The sequence below is a fragment of the Sturnira hondurensis genome, unplaced genomic scaffold (assembly GCF_014824575.4).
Source record: "Sturnira hondurensis isolate 20B ecotype Veracruz unplaced genomic scaffold, ASM1482457v3 Scaffold0006693, whole genome shotgun sequence".
In the NCBI taxonomy this organism is placed as follows: domain Eukaryota; kingdom Metazoa; phylum Chordata; class Mammalia; order Chiroptera; family Phyllostomidae; genus Sturnira; species Sturnira hondurensis.
This window is the reverse complement of record NW_028079324.1, coordinates 376,457-394,286: the sequence shown is the minus strand read 5'-3', so window position 1 is coordinate 394,286 and position 17,830 is coordinate 376,457. Positions and strand designations below refer to the sequence as shown.

At 41.9% G+C, this 17,830-nt stretch overlaps 1 protein-coding gene across 1 annotated transcript in view; it reads left to right on the top strand.

The window, feature by feature from the left end:
- DMD (dystrophin) overlaps positions 1 to 17,830 on the top strand; it is a 1,607,686-nt gene that overhangs the window by 1,250,994 nt on the left and 338,862 nt on the right. Inside the window, exon 53 of the mRNA XM_037050278.1 lies at positions 7,814 to 8,025. Within this exon, the coding sequence (XP_036906173.1) occupies positions 7,814 to 8,025 (212 nt within the window). The remainder of the gene's footprint in view (positions 1 to 7,813; positions 8,026 to 17,830) is intronic.

Sequence of the window (17,830 nt, the reverse complement as noted above, 5' to 3'; positions counted from 1 at the left end):
TTCCCATGGAGAGACATTGTGGGGATTTATATCAAAATAATGTATATCGATAATCAAACATAGGTAGCTTAAAAACCAGAGGTGATAGATCAGTGAGTACTTAATCACCAGAACCGTTTCCTTCTCCACAGTATCCTGGTTCTTGACATGATTGCTGTGTTTCCACTTTGACACTTGGGGAGATCCGTAAATCCGGACACATGCTGAGATCCGGTCTGTCATCCTGAGTCTGAGCAATGGTTATTTATTTCCCTTCATTATCCAGCATCTACTTACTGCACAAATCAGTTGAGAAGCTTTTCATGATGGACCTCAGAGAGAAGAAATGCACACATTTGGATAGCTCTTCAATCACCATCATGCACAGATTGCCTGAGTTTATATGCGTATATTTTATTATTAATTCCCTTTTGTATGTCAGATGGATCTAGTATAAATGTACATCTAACAGTATGGGCTCTAGCAACCAAATACACTGCCATACTATATCTTTGCTCTATCATTAAGGTACTGGATGAAAACTAATAATAACATCTTGGGCGAAGGGTTGTAAGTGTGGTCAGATTCTGTCATTTGCATTGTTGCCCAATTATGGACAATTACCATGTCTATTTGAAGTCCAGCCACCACAGCGGTCGAGTTCCAAGATATCAGCTTCTCTTTGATGATCTTCAGATACTATGTTTCCTTTCCCTTCCCTGGCACAATGGAACATGTATCAAACATAAAATTTTTTCATATACATTTCTGCAGGTTCTACTCTTAGAATACTACTTTGCGTCTTTCATTAAGTAACTGAATAGCTGTTTGGTTATTCTGATTTGTTTCCGTGAGTCTTGTCTGGTTCATTGTCCAATGAGTATTTCTAAAATGCTCTCTGTCCCACAGATCTCCCGTCTACAATGTATCATGTCCTTAGGAAACCATATGTCTCTTACTGTCATTCGTATCTGCCACCGTGATGCATATTTCACAGGTTGCAACCCTTTTGAAAAGATGAATTTTCTAAAGTTATATTAGAACACGTTTTGCAAATCAAATGATATTTTATTAAATTCTTATTGAAGGACAGTATGCATCAGGAAAAGGGCACGCATCCTAAATGTCTAGCTTGGTGAATTTGCACAAACAGAATACGTGTGTGTGATGATCCCCCCAATCAAGAAATGCCCAGAACCTGAGAACCTATCTCTTTTAGCTACTGCCAGTCCCACAAGAGTCACCGCTATTGCGACTTCCAGAGTGTTCTTACTTTTTCCAGGTCTTGTACATCATGTACACGGAATGAAACAGTGCGTCCTCCTTTTCAGCTGGTACCTTTCCCTTAACAGCACGTCCGTGACATTAATATATATTATTGCATATAGTTGTAGATGTTTCATTCCTGTTGCTAGATACTATTCTATTGAGAAATATACCACCAAGTATTTATTCGTTTTACAGTAGATAGGAATTTGGGTAGTTTCCTATTTGGGGGACTCTTCCAATGTAGGAAGTGCATGTCTTTTGGTGACTATAAGTGCGGATCTCTGCGAGAGTGCATGGGAAGTATGCAATACCTGGGGGTGAAATGCAAGTCAAATAATATTTTAAATGCACTTGATAAATTGACTCTATGGGGAAATTGCATGGGGAATCCTTTTGCAGAGGAAAAAAATCTCTCCATAATTTCCGCTATGCAAAATGGATGCTCACATATGGTTGGTTATTTCACAAGGGGAGGTACATCTGCTGACTGTCTTTCTCGTATGCATCTAATTGTACTTGTGTTAACAGCAATGTGATATTTTTATTGTTGTTATTATCCTCTAGAGCTCAGTGTGTTTCAGAATTTGAAAATGCCCATAAAAATATCCTTACCCAATATATACATGTACTTTTCAATACTGTTCCATCTAAAATTTTATTTGAAAGACAAGCTGAAGCAACAAGACATGCCAACAGATTCCATCTGATCTACATTTACTTTAAGAATGTTAGAGCCCCGGCTAGTGTGACTTAGTATACTGAGTGCCAGCCTGTGAGGCAAAGGGCCGCAGGTTCAGTTCCCAGTCAGGGCACATGCGTGGGTTGCAGGCCGGGGGGGCATGTGAAAGGCAACCCAACAATGTTTCTCTCCTTCTCTTTCTCCCTCCCTTCCCCTCTCTCAAGACAGAAATAAATAAATAGATAGATTGATTGATAGATAGATAGATAAATAAATAAATTGAATTTTCTTTTTTAAAGATTTTATTCATTTATCTTTAGAGGGGAAGGGAAGGAAAGAGGGAGAGAAATATCAATGTATGGTTGCCTCTCATGAGTCCCCTGCTGGGAACTGGCCTGCAACCCAGGCATGTGCCCTGACTGGGAATCGAACCACAATTGTCTGGTTTGCAGGCCCGTGCTCAATCCACTGAGCTACACCAAGCAGGCCTTTAGAATTTTCTTTTAAAAAAAAGAATGTTGGAGATCATTGATTAATTTAGCTCATAGGATTCACCTCCCATGCCTTTTAATTTATCTGTTTTTTATCAAATGAGAATCTTCTACCAGTAAAAACGACAGCAAACATGTTGTACACAAAAAAAGGGGGTGGGTTGGTGCAAAGGCAGTATTAGAAACAAAGGATGCCCAGAAAATATTTGTTTATTGCTAATGGGGATCATGAAAAATAAAGGGGAAATAAAAGGGTAATGTAAAAGACGTAAGCCAGAGTTCCAATTATGTAAATGTGAAGTGCAATAAAGGGGCCATGACTGCTTTGCAGGAGGAAAGACTCCAGGTGTTCAGCAAGGGTTAGCTTCAGAAGTGGCATTTTTACATCTCTATGAAGAGGAAGCATGAGTGATTGAAACAGTCTACATGCCTAAGTCATTGGATAGTTATTGCAATCAAACCCTGGATTGTACACTAGGGTTTGTTTTTTTACTAGAACTCTAAGTTAGACTAGGTTCTTCCCAGAAACAGACCTGCACACAAAGGATTGGAGCGAAGGTGCTTCAGGTGATCCCAGGAAGGCCAAGTTGTAGGGCAATGGCCCAGCAAAAGAGGGAAAGGAAAGAAGCCAGTACCGGAGCCGGTTATTGAGCAGGTTATTCCTGTGGGCTGCTGCCGTTCAACCCTGCTGAGTGAAGTCTGAGAGAGACAAAAAAAATACACCTCACAGTTGTTGTCACCCATAAGGGGTAATTGTCTTCCAACTCACATCCGTCACTGGCTGATTCATTTGTCCACTCCTTACAGTCAGATGTCTAGCCCTCCACCCAAATCATTTTCTGTGTGGTCTTCAAGGAATCCCGTGTGGTCAAAGCCAATGGGCACTTTCAGCGTCAGCTTTGGGGAGCCTGACTGCTTGGGTGCAAGTGCTGGCTCTGCCCCTCACTATCCGGACGACCTTAAAGCAGCTCTTTAACATCGTCTGTGTTTCTTCATCTGTTCAATGTAGAGAACGGCAACAACGATAACAGAAACGGTGATACTTACCTCTTAAGGTCATCATAATGATTCCATGGGACAATACATGCAAAGAGCTTAAAACAGAGTAGGTACTCAAGTCAACGTTCTTGTATATGAATTTTGTTATCTCTCGTGATATCTGAGGCATTCAAAAGTGTTTCTGAAATTCATTCTTGCCCATGTTTCTACGAAAGTACGCTCTCCACGGAGTCTTGCCTCTCTAGCCATGTTTCATCCTATTGGCTACTTTTGCTATAGTCTGTCTCTATGCATTGTATTTTCTAGGACTCTATTTTTCACATTCTGTTCTGCTTCATCAATACACCATGCTGATGGGAATGCATTCACATCGATGGCTTCTGTTACTCTTCCGACACGATTTCTAATCCTGCATTTGTCTCTCACTCAAAATATATGGGGAGAGGCAAGTTAGGCTTATAGTTGTGAGTATGCAAACCACAGAGTTTATTCTTGTATTATGATTTGTTGATTATTGTGTTATTTTCCATGGGAGCAGCTCTAAGCTGACTTTTGCCCCACCCCGTGCAGCTCTGGGACCGCACCTCAGGTCCCTCTGACCGCACTAATAGGCCTGTGTGGAATGCGCTCAAAACCTCCCACTGATTAGGTCCAAGACTGAACTCATTATCTTTTTCCCCGGAGCTGCTCATCCTGGATTCTTTGATAGAGAATGAATAATACCTCCATCTAATAGGCACCAACCAGAAGGCAGGGAATCTGATGCTCCTTTGTTTACCCAGCCAGTGCTTTGCATAATGCCTGTTATCTAGTAGGTGGTGTGGAGAATGGGAGCCCACGGGCCAGATGGGCGGATTGATGAGGAGCAGGACTTAGAGTAGTAGATGGATTGCTGAGTGAGTCTGTAGCCTATAAGTTTATCTAGTGAAGTATTATCTGATGATCATGTGGAATTGAAGGTCAAGGATGCAAAAGTAGATTCTTCGTGGGATGCACACCACCAGTGAACCAATTTATGGCTCACACACTTATACACACTTACCCACTTTGGGATGAAAATTTTAATTGAATGTTTTTCTGGAAGAACGGTCTAGGCTATAAAAGTTCCTTCATTTTTCCACAATTAAATATCTACCCACATAATAGGAAAAACTACTTCTTCGTGTCAAGAATGGCCATTTAAAAAAATATGGCTTATATCTATCTACCTTGGTTGAAGTGGACCATAGGATGTATAAAAAATTCACTGGCATGAATATGAATGGCTTACCGTGTGGATATAAGAAACACTAAGCATTCTAAAAATGTTGTTAGGATAGTGTCATGTCACTAAGTCTGATTTAGGCACAGGCAACTCGGAATCAAAGATTTTTTAAGGGAAGTTAATTTGATTATTTTCAGTTACACATAGTATATGACAATAGGCTACGAAAACAGTGCCAATTACACATAATAAAGTAGCCTGCTATGATAGGATGAAGAAATGGTCTGTAATTAGAATCACTTCTGTGTTGTTCTGTGCTAGAAAAATATTTCAGAACACTTACCGACATTTTTATTTATAGTTTAAACAGTTCCTTAGAATACCATTGACACTATTCATTTTGTAAACTCAGGATTAAGTGGAATGATTGAGAACTCTAAACCTCAGCTATAACAGGCGCTGCACTACCCAGTGGGCTCCACAGTAATAATGAAACAAACAGAAAAAATAATGGTGCCCAACAATTGTAATGAGAGACTGACATTGCACAGAGGTTGGGCCGTGTTATCTGAAGTTGGAATATAATATGTTGACTGGTTTTGCAACACACATCAAACACCCAGGCAGAAATGAACCCCATAGCCCTGGCAGGTGTGGCCCAGTGGATTGAGCACTGGCCTGCCAACCAACCAAAGGGTTGCCAGTTCGATTCCCAGTCAGGGCACATACCTGGGTTGCAGGCCAGGTCCCCAGTAGGGGGCATGTGAGAGGCAACCACACACTGATGTCTCTCTCCCTCTCTTTCTCCCTCCTTTCCCTTCTCTCTAAAAATAAATAAATCTTTTTTAAAAAGAAAAGAAAAAAAGGAATGAGTGTCACTCACTTGGCTTCACATATTCCCAGTACCCAATTCTTGATTTCATGCCACAATCCCTAGTCTGGTAGTTTGTATCTAGTCCTGATGCTCATTTACCAAACACCGCGAGTCCTCATTTAAGGCCGAACTTCCCAAAACTTTATGGCGCCGCGATAGGGTTAATGAAGAAGGCCTAAACTGACATGATGAAGGCAGACCCGGGATTTTATAACACTGCGCTGTATACATATCCCTTGTCCCCCCGCAACGGGTCTTTGCCCTTCGCTACCCTACTGCGTACTCTGGGAGGCTGCTCTGTGTCATTGCAGATCGCCCGTACCCTTTGGCTTCCAGTTGCTTTGGCCACTGGGGAGCCCTAGCGGGAAATTGACGAGAGCAGGCAGAGTGAGGTCAGGATATTTATTCTCCTGGTTGCCTCCCCGTGGAGCTGCCTCTGGCTGACTGTGTCCCTTGACAGAAGGTTACTGCTCTCCTGAAGGTGGTTTTTCCCTGTGACTCTCAGCTCTTGGCTGCTTCTCCCTTCCGTCATTTCTTGTGCCCGGATGTGGTAGCAGCAGCAGCGCCGCTGTGAGGCCTAGTTCTTGTATCACCTTTGGTGCATTTCCTACGCCCTGAATGTGTTGTCACTTGTTAATAGGTCTCTCAGACTATTCGGGCCAGACCACAGAGGAGCATGTGTATCGAGCTAAGATACTCCAGAGGATGGTGCAGATACATGGAAGAGTTTAAATAGGAGAGTGCGTGGCCAGACCTGTATTAGTTATTACTGTCTAAAGTGTAGATATTAGCCCTGGCTGGTGTGGCTCAGTGGATTGAGCATGAGCCGTGAACCGAAAGGCCGCGGGTTCAATTCCCAGTCAGGGCATGTGCTGGGGCTGCAGGCCAGGTCCCTAGTTTGGGAGTTGCAATCAATCGACGTATCTCTCACACATGGATGTTTCTCTCCCTTTCTTCTTCCGTTCCTCTCTCACTAAAAGTAAATAAATAAAATATGTTTAAAAAAGTGTAGACATTATAGTGAAAAGCAGACTTGAGGTGGGAGACTATATGGAGTCTATTTTACACATACGGGCAGAGTATAATAGAGCTTTGCCATGGTACTATGTAGAAAGAGGGAAGTTCTGGATTAGAGAAATTAGTAACCAATTACACATGGTAGTCAGTGAGGCTTAGGGAAAATTTAGAATGCCTGTCAGGTGTCTTACTTAAAGGGATAAAATTGATGCTGGTTAAGTACTCGCTTCCTATGGCTTTATTTCCATTTCATGAAACCAGCATAAAGAAAAGATGGTGTGGACATTCATGGAAAAGACAAAATAGTGTGGTCATATTCGTTTTTAACCTTCCAAAATGAAGTATTTCAGAGTGTAATCTATAAGCCATCCATCTTCCATCTTTGACTCACAATGATACCAAAAAAACACAGCCTCACTATAAGCCTGCCATCCTTACCAAATACAATTGGCATGAATTTTTAGATATCGTTACAAGGTATCTAAAAGGCATTTAGATATCTACAGGCATTTCCAGAATGCCTGTCTGCTCTTGAGTTGCCTCAGAAAAAGACCCTAGGAAAAGGTTTTGAGAGCAAGTGGTTCACTGGGGAGCTGAGGAAAATATCAGTAGGGGAGTGAGGAAGTGACGCGGGTGTGGCAAGGCAGCCCGTAAAGGATGGTGCATTATCAAGCAGGTCACCCCGTGGGCTGCTGGGGCTTTATGTCCCTGGGAGAGCTCTGCAACCCTTGAAAAACACACGCCTCACTGTTCCCTCCCTTAGCACCATGGGAGCTAAAAGATTCATACCCGAGCACCTACTACCATCCGTCATTGGCTATAGGCTGCTCCTTGGAGGTGGAGAGGGAAGAGAAGTGCCAGCTCGCTGGTGCATCTAGCCCACCACTTAGATGGCAAAACGAGCTCCTTGTGGCAACACACAGCCTTCAAGGAATGACCCCTGAATGGTGGCATTGGAAGTCAGACTGCTGGGTATTGAAGTGGCATGGGCGACGTGTCTGGTGTATTCTGGTATAGAACCTTTCTAGAAGTTCTTCATGGGCATTGAGAACAGACTGAATTAAATGTTTACATACACTGCTGATGTTCTAGGTGACCTTCAGGAAGATAATTTAACGGAAGCTTATATTTGTCATTGAAAAGCAAGTAAGGAATGCAGTTGTCCATCACCCTAGCTCTAACGAAGTGAACAGTTTTTAATGAGTAACAGAAAATGTGAGCTCTTTGGATGTTAACTTGAAAATGCCTTCTGAAGGCTAGCATTGAATTCTGTATATTTATTTTTTCCCCTTTTATTCCAGTTGAGAGAATTCAGAATCAGTGGGATGAAGTACAGGAACACCTTCAGAACCGGAGGCAACAGTTGAATGAAATGTTAAAGGATTCAACACAATGGCTGGAAGCAAAGGACGAAGCTGAGCAGGTCTTGGGGCAGGCCAGAGCCAGGCTAGACTCCTGGAAGGAGGGGCCCTACACAACGGACGCAATCCAAAAGAAAATCAAAGAAACCAAGGTGAGCATCAAAGATCCGTTCTTCAAATTAAATGCCAGGTACACTGGATATAATTCTATCAAGAATAAAAATGTAATGATTTTTAATGTAAATTTTTGAAAAGAAAATTACATTTAAGCCGAAATGAACAGCCAAGTAAAGTAGAGATTAGAGGAAAATGGATGGCTAATATCGATCTTACAACTAATTGAGCTTAGTGGCTCGGTGGACTGAGTGCCAGCCTGTGAACCAAAGGGTCATTGGTTCGATTCCCAGTCAGGGCACATGCCTGGGTTGCAGGCCAGGTCCCCAGTGGGGGGTGCTGGAGAGGCAACCACACATTGATGTTTCTCTCCCTCTCTTTCTCCTTTCCCTTTCCCTCTCTCTAAAAATAAGTAAGTAAAATCTTTAAAGGTAAATAAATAAAATGAGTTGAGTTTTTACATTGCACCATCTTTTCAAACTGCTTCACAGTTGATAGGCACAGTTATGTAGGAATGTAAAGTCAATCAGTTGATTTCTTCCTAGAAAAAGCAACAGGTGTACTTTTTGCTCCCTTATTTGAGGGCCCCGAGTGGAGAAGGGAAGGATGGGAGGAAGTGTACGGCAGAGACAAGCGCTGTGTTCCCCTGCTCTGCCCTCCAGCCCAGTTTCTCTCCCCCCTTCCCCCTCCCCCCTTCCCCCCTTCCCCCTTCCCCCTTCCCCCCTTCCCCCCTTCTCCCCATCTACCTCCCCTGTCCCCCAACACTGCACTATATTTTGTCCACTTACTAGACTACAACTCTCCAGATTAAAAGAAAGAAAAGGGAAAGGCAATAATTTTTGTTTGACTTATGTTTTATCAAGCATTATGCAGAGCATTTTACACGCATTTAATTCTTTCAAACCTTGTATTTATGGGTCTGTTCAGAAAGCCCTTAAATATTAACCAAAGGATAGCCTTTAGGAAATTTTAAACAAGGGAGCCCATTGGTGGGAACTTGATCAGACTGAGTATTTGATCAAAACCCTCTATAGATATTTTTGTTCTGGCAGAAAAAGGCCTTCTGCTAAACAGACATCTGAATCTCAGATTAGGTATGTCCTCTGAGAAAAAAAGTCATATCGTTTTTTTAGATGAAGTGGCTTCCACTTCTGAATTAGGCAGTGTTAAGCTATGCTAAGCTTTAGAGCGTATGTACTTACACTAAGTTCATTCGAAAACGATACCCTGAAGTCTCAATAGCTTAATATGGTAAAGGTTAATTGCGTGGTTGTCTCGTAGTCCAATAGAGGTTGAAGTGCTCTTCGTGGGAGCTATCCCGCAAATGGTAATGTGGAGATCCAGGCCGTTCCAGTTTTATGAAACTAGCTTTCTAAACTCACGGCTGCCCAAGGTTAGTGGAGGAGAAGAAGAGAAATAGTGGGATCTGTGGGGTTGTATGACCTGGGCTGGAGGTTGTATACATCACTTCCACCCACAGCCTATTGAGCAAAAGTGGTTCCCAATGTAACTTCAGGAAGAGTAAATGGGAATCATGAGCTACTGAGCTTTTAGTCCCTGCCATATCTACTCTCCCAAAGGACCTGAACTATTGTGAGGACAAGGTATTTATTTATATGGCAAGAATGTTAGAAAGTCACATCGGGTTTTATAGACTCATCATTACTTCATTCAGAGGCAACATGTAGACAAATAAAAATGTATTCTTTCATGAGACATTAGTTACCACTAAGACTTTCTCACTTGGATGAACATAGATGAATTATGAATGTCTTATGATGATTTTCCCAATTCCTGGTCTGACGATGTGAAATGTGGAACCTGTATGCTTACTCTTAAATGCTCTGGTCTTATCCATGAGGTTCTCAGTATGTTATGCTATTCCTTTCTCCTCTCAAAAAATGCAGGAGTCTATGAATCTAGCAAATCATGGAATAAAGTAGGTAACGGGTGAGGAGGAATTGACAAGGAAAAGGAGTTTGCCCTGGACTGTTGACTTAGATGAGGGGAAAGAGACAAGAGGCATACAGTGACAGATTTGATTAGGGGAAGAAGACTCCAGAAGTTGGCAAATGAGAAATGATCGTCTGAAAACCTTCCAGAATCCTAAAGCGACAGCCAGAACAATTAGGATTTGCTAGCTCTCAGAAATGCAAATGCAAAGAGCTCTGAATAAGAGACAGAAAGAATTGCAAAAGAAAATATGGAAGGAAGAGAACCCAATTTCACTGTCAGAGCAAGCAAGATGTTTTAAACATCTAAAACAAAGATAAGATTGTATTATAATTGCTATCTTTCTGAAACTGTTGAGATTAAAAAATTGCTTTTCAATAGCCAGGCTGAAACTGCATCATAAAAATGGCTCAGCCGTTATCTATGGAAACTGATGTTTTTGTTTGTGTGAGGAATTTAATCATATATATTGCTGCAATTTCAATGTAAGTTCATAATACAGATAAGGATGACCAAGGCTGTAATTTTCCTGTCACTTCCACAATGACATATGCTAAATCTAAGAGTAATTCCAATGCCAATACTAACATTTAGTGAGTACTTACTTGCTATTTGTCAAGAACCACTAGTCACTTTACATAAATTGGCTTATTTCATGCTCTCACAAACCTTCCATGAAAAGTACTATTATTTTTTCCAGTTTACAGGGAAGAAAGTTGAAGCCCAGAGAAGTTTGGTAACAACTCTCACAAGTAGCAGAGTTCAGATGGGAATACATAGCAGTTACTCTTGTAAATGACCTCACAGATTGTGTCTTCTACTTCATTGTCCATGGGAGTACAACAAATCAAGAAACACCATGAGAATCAGAAAGGGAGACACCTGTAATTATGAATTGGCAAATAAGGTTATATTACTGATAAGTCAACAGGTAGAACCGAAAAGCAATAAAATACCACACTGGGGAGAAGTTTTCATATTCTGTTTTAGTATGAAAAACTAAAAAAGTCATTGAAAATTAGATTCCATTTTTAATGAAACTACTATTTTTAATTCTTATAAAAGAGAGCCTATAAAATAGAGCTCTGGACTTTATGTCTAATATGTTGTCACCACTAAGGGACATTAGCTGGCTTATCACTCATAATCTTCTTTTAGAAGAAAATGTGAAAATAGACATAAAGGGACATTGATTGAGTTGAACACAGATCTTTTTCTCCATAAATTCTTTCTGAGTCTTTGTGCCTATGATTAGCAAGAGAGCCAGTGACCCTGGTAAAGCCATCATCGATCAGGCTCTGTCTACAGAGCCAGGGAGCTGTGATTACAGCAGCCAGCCTCCCCTGCGTCACTGATGATGGTCTTCAATGTCACCATGAAATGTTTTTTTAACTTTATTTATTTTTCTTTTTTCATGCTCTTTATTTCTTTCTCTTTTTACTTAGATTTTATTTATTGTTAAAGAGAGGGGAAGAGAGGGAGAAAGACAAGGAGAGAAACACCAATGTGTGGTGGCCTCTTGTGCGCCCCCTACTGGGGACCTGGCCCACAACCCAGGCATGCGCCCTGACTGGGAATCAAACCGGTGACCCTTTGGTTTACAAGCTGGCACACAGTCCACTGAGTCACACCAGCCAGGGCCAGGGCTCTTTTTTTTTATTGTTGTTCAGTTATGGTTGACCCACTCCCCCCCCTCCTCACTTTCAGCCCTCCCACCTTGTCTTTGTCCATGAGTACTTTATCCGTTTCTTGACCTGACCCTTCCCCTTCTTTTTCATTTATCCACTTCCCCTCTCCCCTCTGGTCACCGTCAGTTTGTTCTTTATTTCCATGTCTCTGGTTCTATTTTACTTGCTTGTTGGTTTTGTTGATTAGTTTCCACTTATAGGTGAGATCACATGGTATTTGTCTTTCACCGCCTGGCTTATCTTGCTCAGCATAATGCTCTCCAGTTCCATCCATGATGTTGCAAAGGGTAACCGCCAGCCATGTTATTTATAGTCTTTGAAAATTTAAACCAGTCATCTAACCTGAAATAAATTTAAAAAATCACCTCCAATTCAGATATTTTGGTGTTCATAATTGCTAATATTTACCTCTAATCTCTTCCATTTCTTATCCACATCTTTTAATTGTCTTCAGGATACAGATAAAATTTGGATTTCTGATTTCAAAGGATTATTGCCGAAGTATTTATCCATGTTACTGCTAAACTTTTAATACTTGTCATTTTAATTCTTTGCAATATTTTGTAAGTCCCATCTGCAACCATTTCTTATTCACTGGACATTTAGAAAACCGGTTCTCTGAGTTTTAAAAAAAATAGTGGAGAAAGAAAGGAAACAATAACAAACTCTTCACAAAATAGAAATCAAATCTGAGATGGCATGTGAGAAAAGTCTATCTTGAAAGTATGGAAAGGACGCCCTGGCCAGGGAGCTCAGTTGGGTGGCACGTCATTGCCACACACTAAGGCTGCAGGGTCTATCCTCAGTGAGGGCATATGTAAGAGTCAACCAAAGAATGTGCAAATAAGTGAAATAGCAAATAGATGTGTTTCTCTCTCACCCTCTTTTAAATAAATAAGTAAAATTTAAAGAATCGTTTATTTATTTATTTATTTATTTTAAATCTATTTTATTGCTTATACCATTACAGTTGTTCTATTCCCCCCCCTTCAATCCCCTCCACCCACACCCTCCCTCCCCCACCCTTCTCCCCCCCTTAGTTTATAACCACGTGTCTCAAGTTCTTTGGATTCTATATTTCCCCCACTATTCTCGCCCTCCCCCCTATCTATTTTCTGCCTACCATCTANGTGGCTGTTTCTTTCCCCCTTCTGGTACCCCTATAATCCGGATGTTGGAACGTTTAAAGATGTCCTGGAGGTTCCTAAGCCTCTCCTCATTTTTTTGAATTCTCATTTCTTCATTCCTTTCTGGTGGGATGTTTTGTTCTTCCTTCTGGTCCATTCCATTGATTTGTGTCCCCATTTCCTTTCCATCACTATTGGTTTCCTGTGCATCTCCCTTCATTTCAATCAGTCCAGCCCTCACACGTTCCTCTAATTTGTAACTTTGTTCCTCTAATTTGTGACTATAATCAACCAGTTCTGTGAGCATCCTGATAAATAGTGTCCTGAATTGTGCTTCTGAGAGGCTAGCAATTTCTCGGTCGCTTAGAGTTATTGGCTCTGGGACTTTGAGTTTTTCTTGTGCCATCTTTCTGGTTGTTCGTGCCTGTTCCATAGCAGGATCAGAGCCCTAAAGTGTTCACTAGAACAGGGCAACTCAGTTGCTGGGTTGTGACGTTGTAGGTGGGGGCAGGGTCAAAGAGGGACAATGGCTCTCACTGGTCTTGCAGGGCAACTAAGTCGCTGGGTTGTGACACTGTATGTGGGGGCGGGGTCAAAGAGGGACTCTGGCGTCCTGTCCGCCACCTGCCGCCATGGCCCTCACCGGTGCTGAAGGGCAACTAAGTCACTGGGTTGTGACGCTGTATGTGGGGGCGGGGTCAAAGAGGGACTATGGCGTCCTGTCCCCTGCCTGCCGCCACGGCCCTCACTGGTGCCGCAGTTGCTGCCGTCAGTCACCGGGCCCACACGTTTCGTCCCACTGCACGCGAGTGTGCCACTGCCGTCAGCCCTCACCCCCTGGGGCCTGCGTGGTCTGTCTCACTGTGCGCAAATATGCGCCCGCGGTCTGCCCCGCACCCCAACTGGTTCCCGTCTGCCTGCGCGCCTGGGTCGGGGGCCCTGTCCTGCCTGACCCTGCTCGCTGCTGGCTCCGCCCCTCTTACCGTCCCCGTTGAACAGTTAGATGTAGTCGGACTTCCGTATAATTCAATTGTCTGTCCTTTGGTTGTGTCTTTGTTTCTCCAAACCTTTGTTGTATTCAAACTTGGTTGTGGGAGAAGGCACAGTGTTTCCACCTATGCCTCCATCTTGGCGGAAGTCTAAAGAATTATTTAAAAAGAAGAAGAAAGTATGGGAAAGGTGGAAGGAGACGACAACTGGAGAATTTAGATTTGGTCAAAGAACAGACTCTCGATGGCCTGTTGTGTTAATGATTAATGAGCACACCATTAAAAGGTGCCCATAATATATGTTTCCTTTCTTTCTGATATAGCCCTTAGTTTTTTTGGAAACAAAAGCACAAAGTAAGTAGTTGATTCTGTCAATCCCGTGGCTTCGCTTGGTCTTGTCTGTGACCCTGGTAAACCAGTAATGTTCTTTTGAGTTGGAAAGGCACAAATGAGGGAAACTCACACAGGACCTCTATCCTAATCAAATTCCCTGCCACAGGTATGACAGAATCCTATGAGACATGGTGCCACTTAACCTTCATAAGGGGCATGGTGACGGACCATTGGCACCTAAAACCCCCAGCAGTGACTGTCACTGGGCTGTACCTTGGTTGACTCCACAACCTCTTCCCTAGACTATTAAGATTGCTCCAAACCTGGCAATGAATTCTGGGAAAAATTATTTCTTGGTGATTTTAAACTTCTTTTTCCAGTGTCAAGAAAGATTCACCAAGGCTCAGAGTTTCCATTTCTCTCCTTCCCCTTTTAGCTTTTGAAAGAGAAATTCCTTTTTGTCTGCTTTGTGATGGCTTTTGTGTCAAATTCAGCATAAAAGTTTTTCAAATGTGATACCGTTAGTTCTTGTGTGCTTGACCAAGCTAAGAGTACATGAATTCAATAGAGAGGCAAAATCTTCTGTGAGCCTTGCTGATTTGGCTATATCACACTTGAAGCTATCTGAGGCAAGAACTCCAATAATTCATCCAATTCTTAAATAAACATGCCCAAGGCTACAAAATAGCTGTATTTTGAAGACACTCTTTAGGGAATTTGAAATCTAGATATACTATAATCACGTAACTAATTAAAGAAGGTGAACTTGTTATATATAAATAAATATGGTAGCTATATGAGGATCTCAAATTATTTTTACCAGGAAGGAACTAATCAGAGAAAGTTCTGTTTCGAATATGAAAGTAGAGGCTTGTAGTTTGAATTATTTGGTGTGTGTGGCGGGGTGAGTGGTATTAGATCATACCCTTATCTGTCGTAAGGATATGTATAGTTCCGGAAGCTGAATTCTTCTTTCACATGTTTTGTTTACTTTCAGACTGCACAAAATTCAATCAGCAAATTGACCCACACTGGCAGTTCAAGTTTTGCATTTCTGATACAATAATGAATGCAGTATCAGAACTCTTCTTGCTGGGACCTGCCATTTCTTCATGCATTTTTTTATTCCCGTTTGTTTTCCCCCAAAGCTCCTACGTGATTAAGGAGAAAGAGTCAATAACCTAATGGCACTTTTCCTCCCGTAGCAGGTAGAAAGCTATTCAACTTCTCAAAGCCTACAGAGCACTTCCTACATCACCAATAGAGCACAGAAAGTAATGAGTAGTTTCCCCAGCTCCTGCTACACTGTATAAATATTTAATAGAGACTTAAACAACATTATGCTCGGATTGCACCATATTGTGCCTCGTTCCCTTTTCCCGGTGTAACTCATTTCATGCTTGAAAATAGAATGTGGCTACTGTGGAAACCCACTCCTTCATAAAACCAACAAATTGTAAATATTGTCAGAATCGCCCTGTCTGCACTCTGAAAATTAACCAAGGTTGGCAACACAATGCAACCTGCGGCACTTCCAGAAGAACAGCGGGGTTCGAGACTCTTTCCCATGGCCCAGTCCCATCACTGTCCCCCAGCTACACAGTATGATGGAAAGTCAGCAGCCTTGCAGCCACCAGAGAGGGAAGCCCAGGGTTCGCGTTCCTCAGAAAGACCCATTTTGTACCCAGAGCATCATGGCGATGTGATCTGGCTTGCCGCTCTGTAAAAGAAACCTATACCCAAAGCTTTGTCATTTGACCCAACTTTGCGCTGTCTCCAAGGACGAATGCCTAGCTCCAGAGGGGTTATGCAAAGCAGTCGGCAGCAGCCATTGAAATAGTGGCTGTCCGAGGCTGTGTTTCCAGTGGAGATAATCGGGGTCTGGAGAAAAGCTTCACAGGAAGACCTGGGGAATGAGATGTCTTCGGGGGGATTTGAAAAGCTCTGATGTGGTCCTGGGAGATCCAGAGGGCTAGCATGCATGCCTTACCAAGCGGGGGTATCAATAAAGAGATATAAGCTTATAAACAGGGACCAAAGAGAGATGCTGGGGTTTAGAAGCACGTAACAAATGGAATTTTCACTGGAAGGGCTCAACATCAGACTTAAGGTGGCAGAAGAATCGGCAAACTGAGGACAGATCGTAATTCTACTCTGAGGTAGAGAAAGAGAAGCATTAAGAAAAATTCGTGAGGTAAAAACTAACCGAACTGAGGGGAGAAATAAAAACTCAACAGAACGGGGACTTCAATACCCTCCCTTTCATGAAGACAGAACAACTAAGCAGGAGATGAACAAGGAAATAGGAGACTTGGAGACCCACTGTGAACTGACAGTGCTGTGTAGAACGCTCCGCCCAATGACAGCGGAACAACGTTCTTCTCCATCACACCTGAAAAAATCCTCCAGGCTAGACCCTATGTTAGGCCATTGCACAAATCTCAGTACATATAAAAGGATCAAAATCATATGATGTGGTTTCTCTGACCATAATTGAATGAGAGTAAAACTTAATAACCAAAGTAAATATGGGAAATTTGCAAGCATAAGAGAATGATACTGCACATTATCAAATAACCAATAGTTCAAAGAAGAAATTACTGAGGAAATGCAAAAACACTTTAAGATGAACGGAAATAAAACTACGGCATCAGGAAACTTATGGGATTCAACTAACGCCGTGGTGGGAGTGAAATTTATAGCTTTAAATACCTGTGTTAAAAAAGGAGATCTCAGCTGAGTAACCCAACCTTCCAACTTAAGAGACTAGAAAAGAGAACATGGAATCGAAAGGAAACAGAAGGAAGTAAAAAAGGTTACATGAAGTCAGTGAAATAGAGAAAAGGAAACCAGAAGAAAAGCAACAAAACCAGAAGTTGGTCGTTTGAGAAGATGAACAATTTCACAATTCTGCTGCTAGGTTGACTCAGGAAAATAAAGAGAAGGCTCAAAGGACAAATCCTAGAAATAAAAAAGGGTACGTAACTGCTCACCTACGAAATGAAACAGTTATAGATATTACAGATGGAAGAAACAGAAAGTCTGCATAGACCCTAACAAGTAAAGAAATTGAATCAGTAATTTATACTTTTGCCAAGGAAAGACCGAGGCCTAGGTGGCTTCATTGATGAATCCAACCAAACATATAAGGAACTAATACCAGTCTTTCACAAACTCTTCCAAAAAATAGAACTGGAAATATTTAACAGTCAGAGATATCACACAACAACGAAAACTGAAAATCAACGTGCCTTATGAATGCAGACGCAGAAAGTCTTAAGAATATACTGTCAAACCTAGTACAGCAACAGAGTAAAAGGGTTTTATGCCATGATCATGTAAGAATTATTTCAGAAATACAAGGTTGCTTTAGCGCAGAAAATTTAATCAATGTAATGTACCATATCCATAGAATAAAGTACAAAAACCACACAGTCATCTCAGTAGTTCCAGAGAAAGCATTTGACAAAGTCCCCAACCGTTTTATGATAAAAAGCACTCCACGAATTAGGAATGGAAAGTGTTGTAGGTTGCACAGTATCCCCTGAGATTAGAAAAGGCGTTGAAGGCCCAAACCCTGGTACCTGTGAATGTGCTCTTATTTGGAAGTGAGGTCTTTGCAGATGTCAGCATAAGATGAGGTCATACCGGAGTATGGTGGGCCAATAATCCCATGTGACTGGTGTCCTTATGTGAAGAAGAAAAGAGGCCTACACAGAGAGAAGGATGTCTTGGAAGGACACCAACCGCATG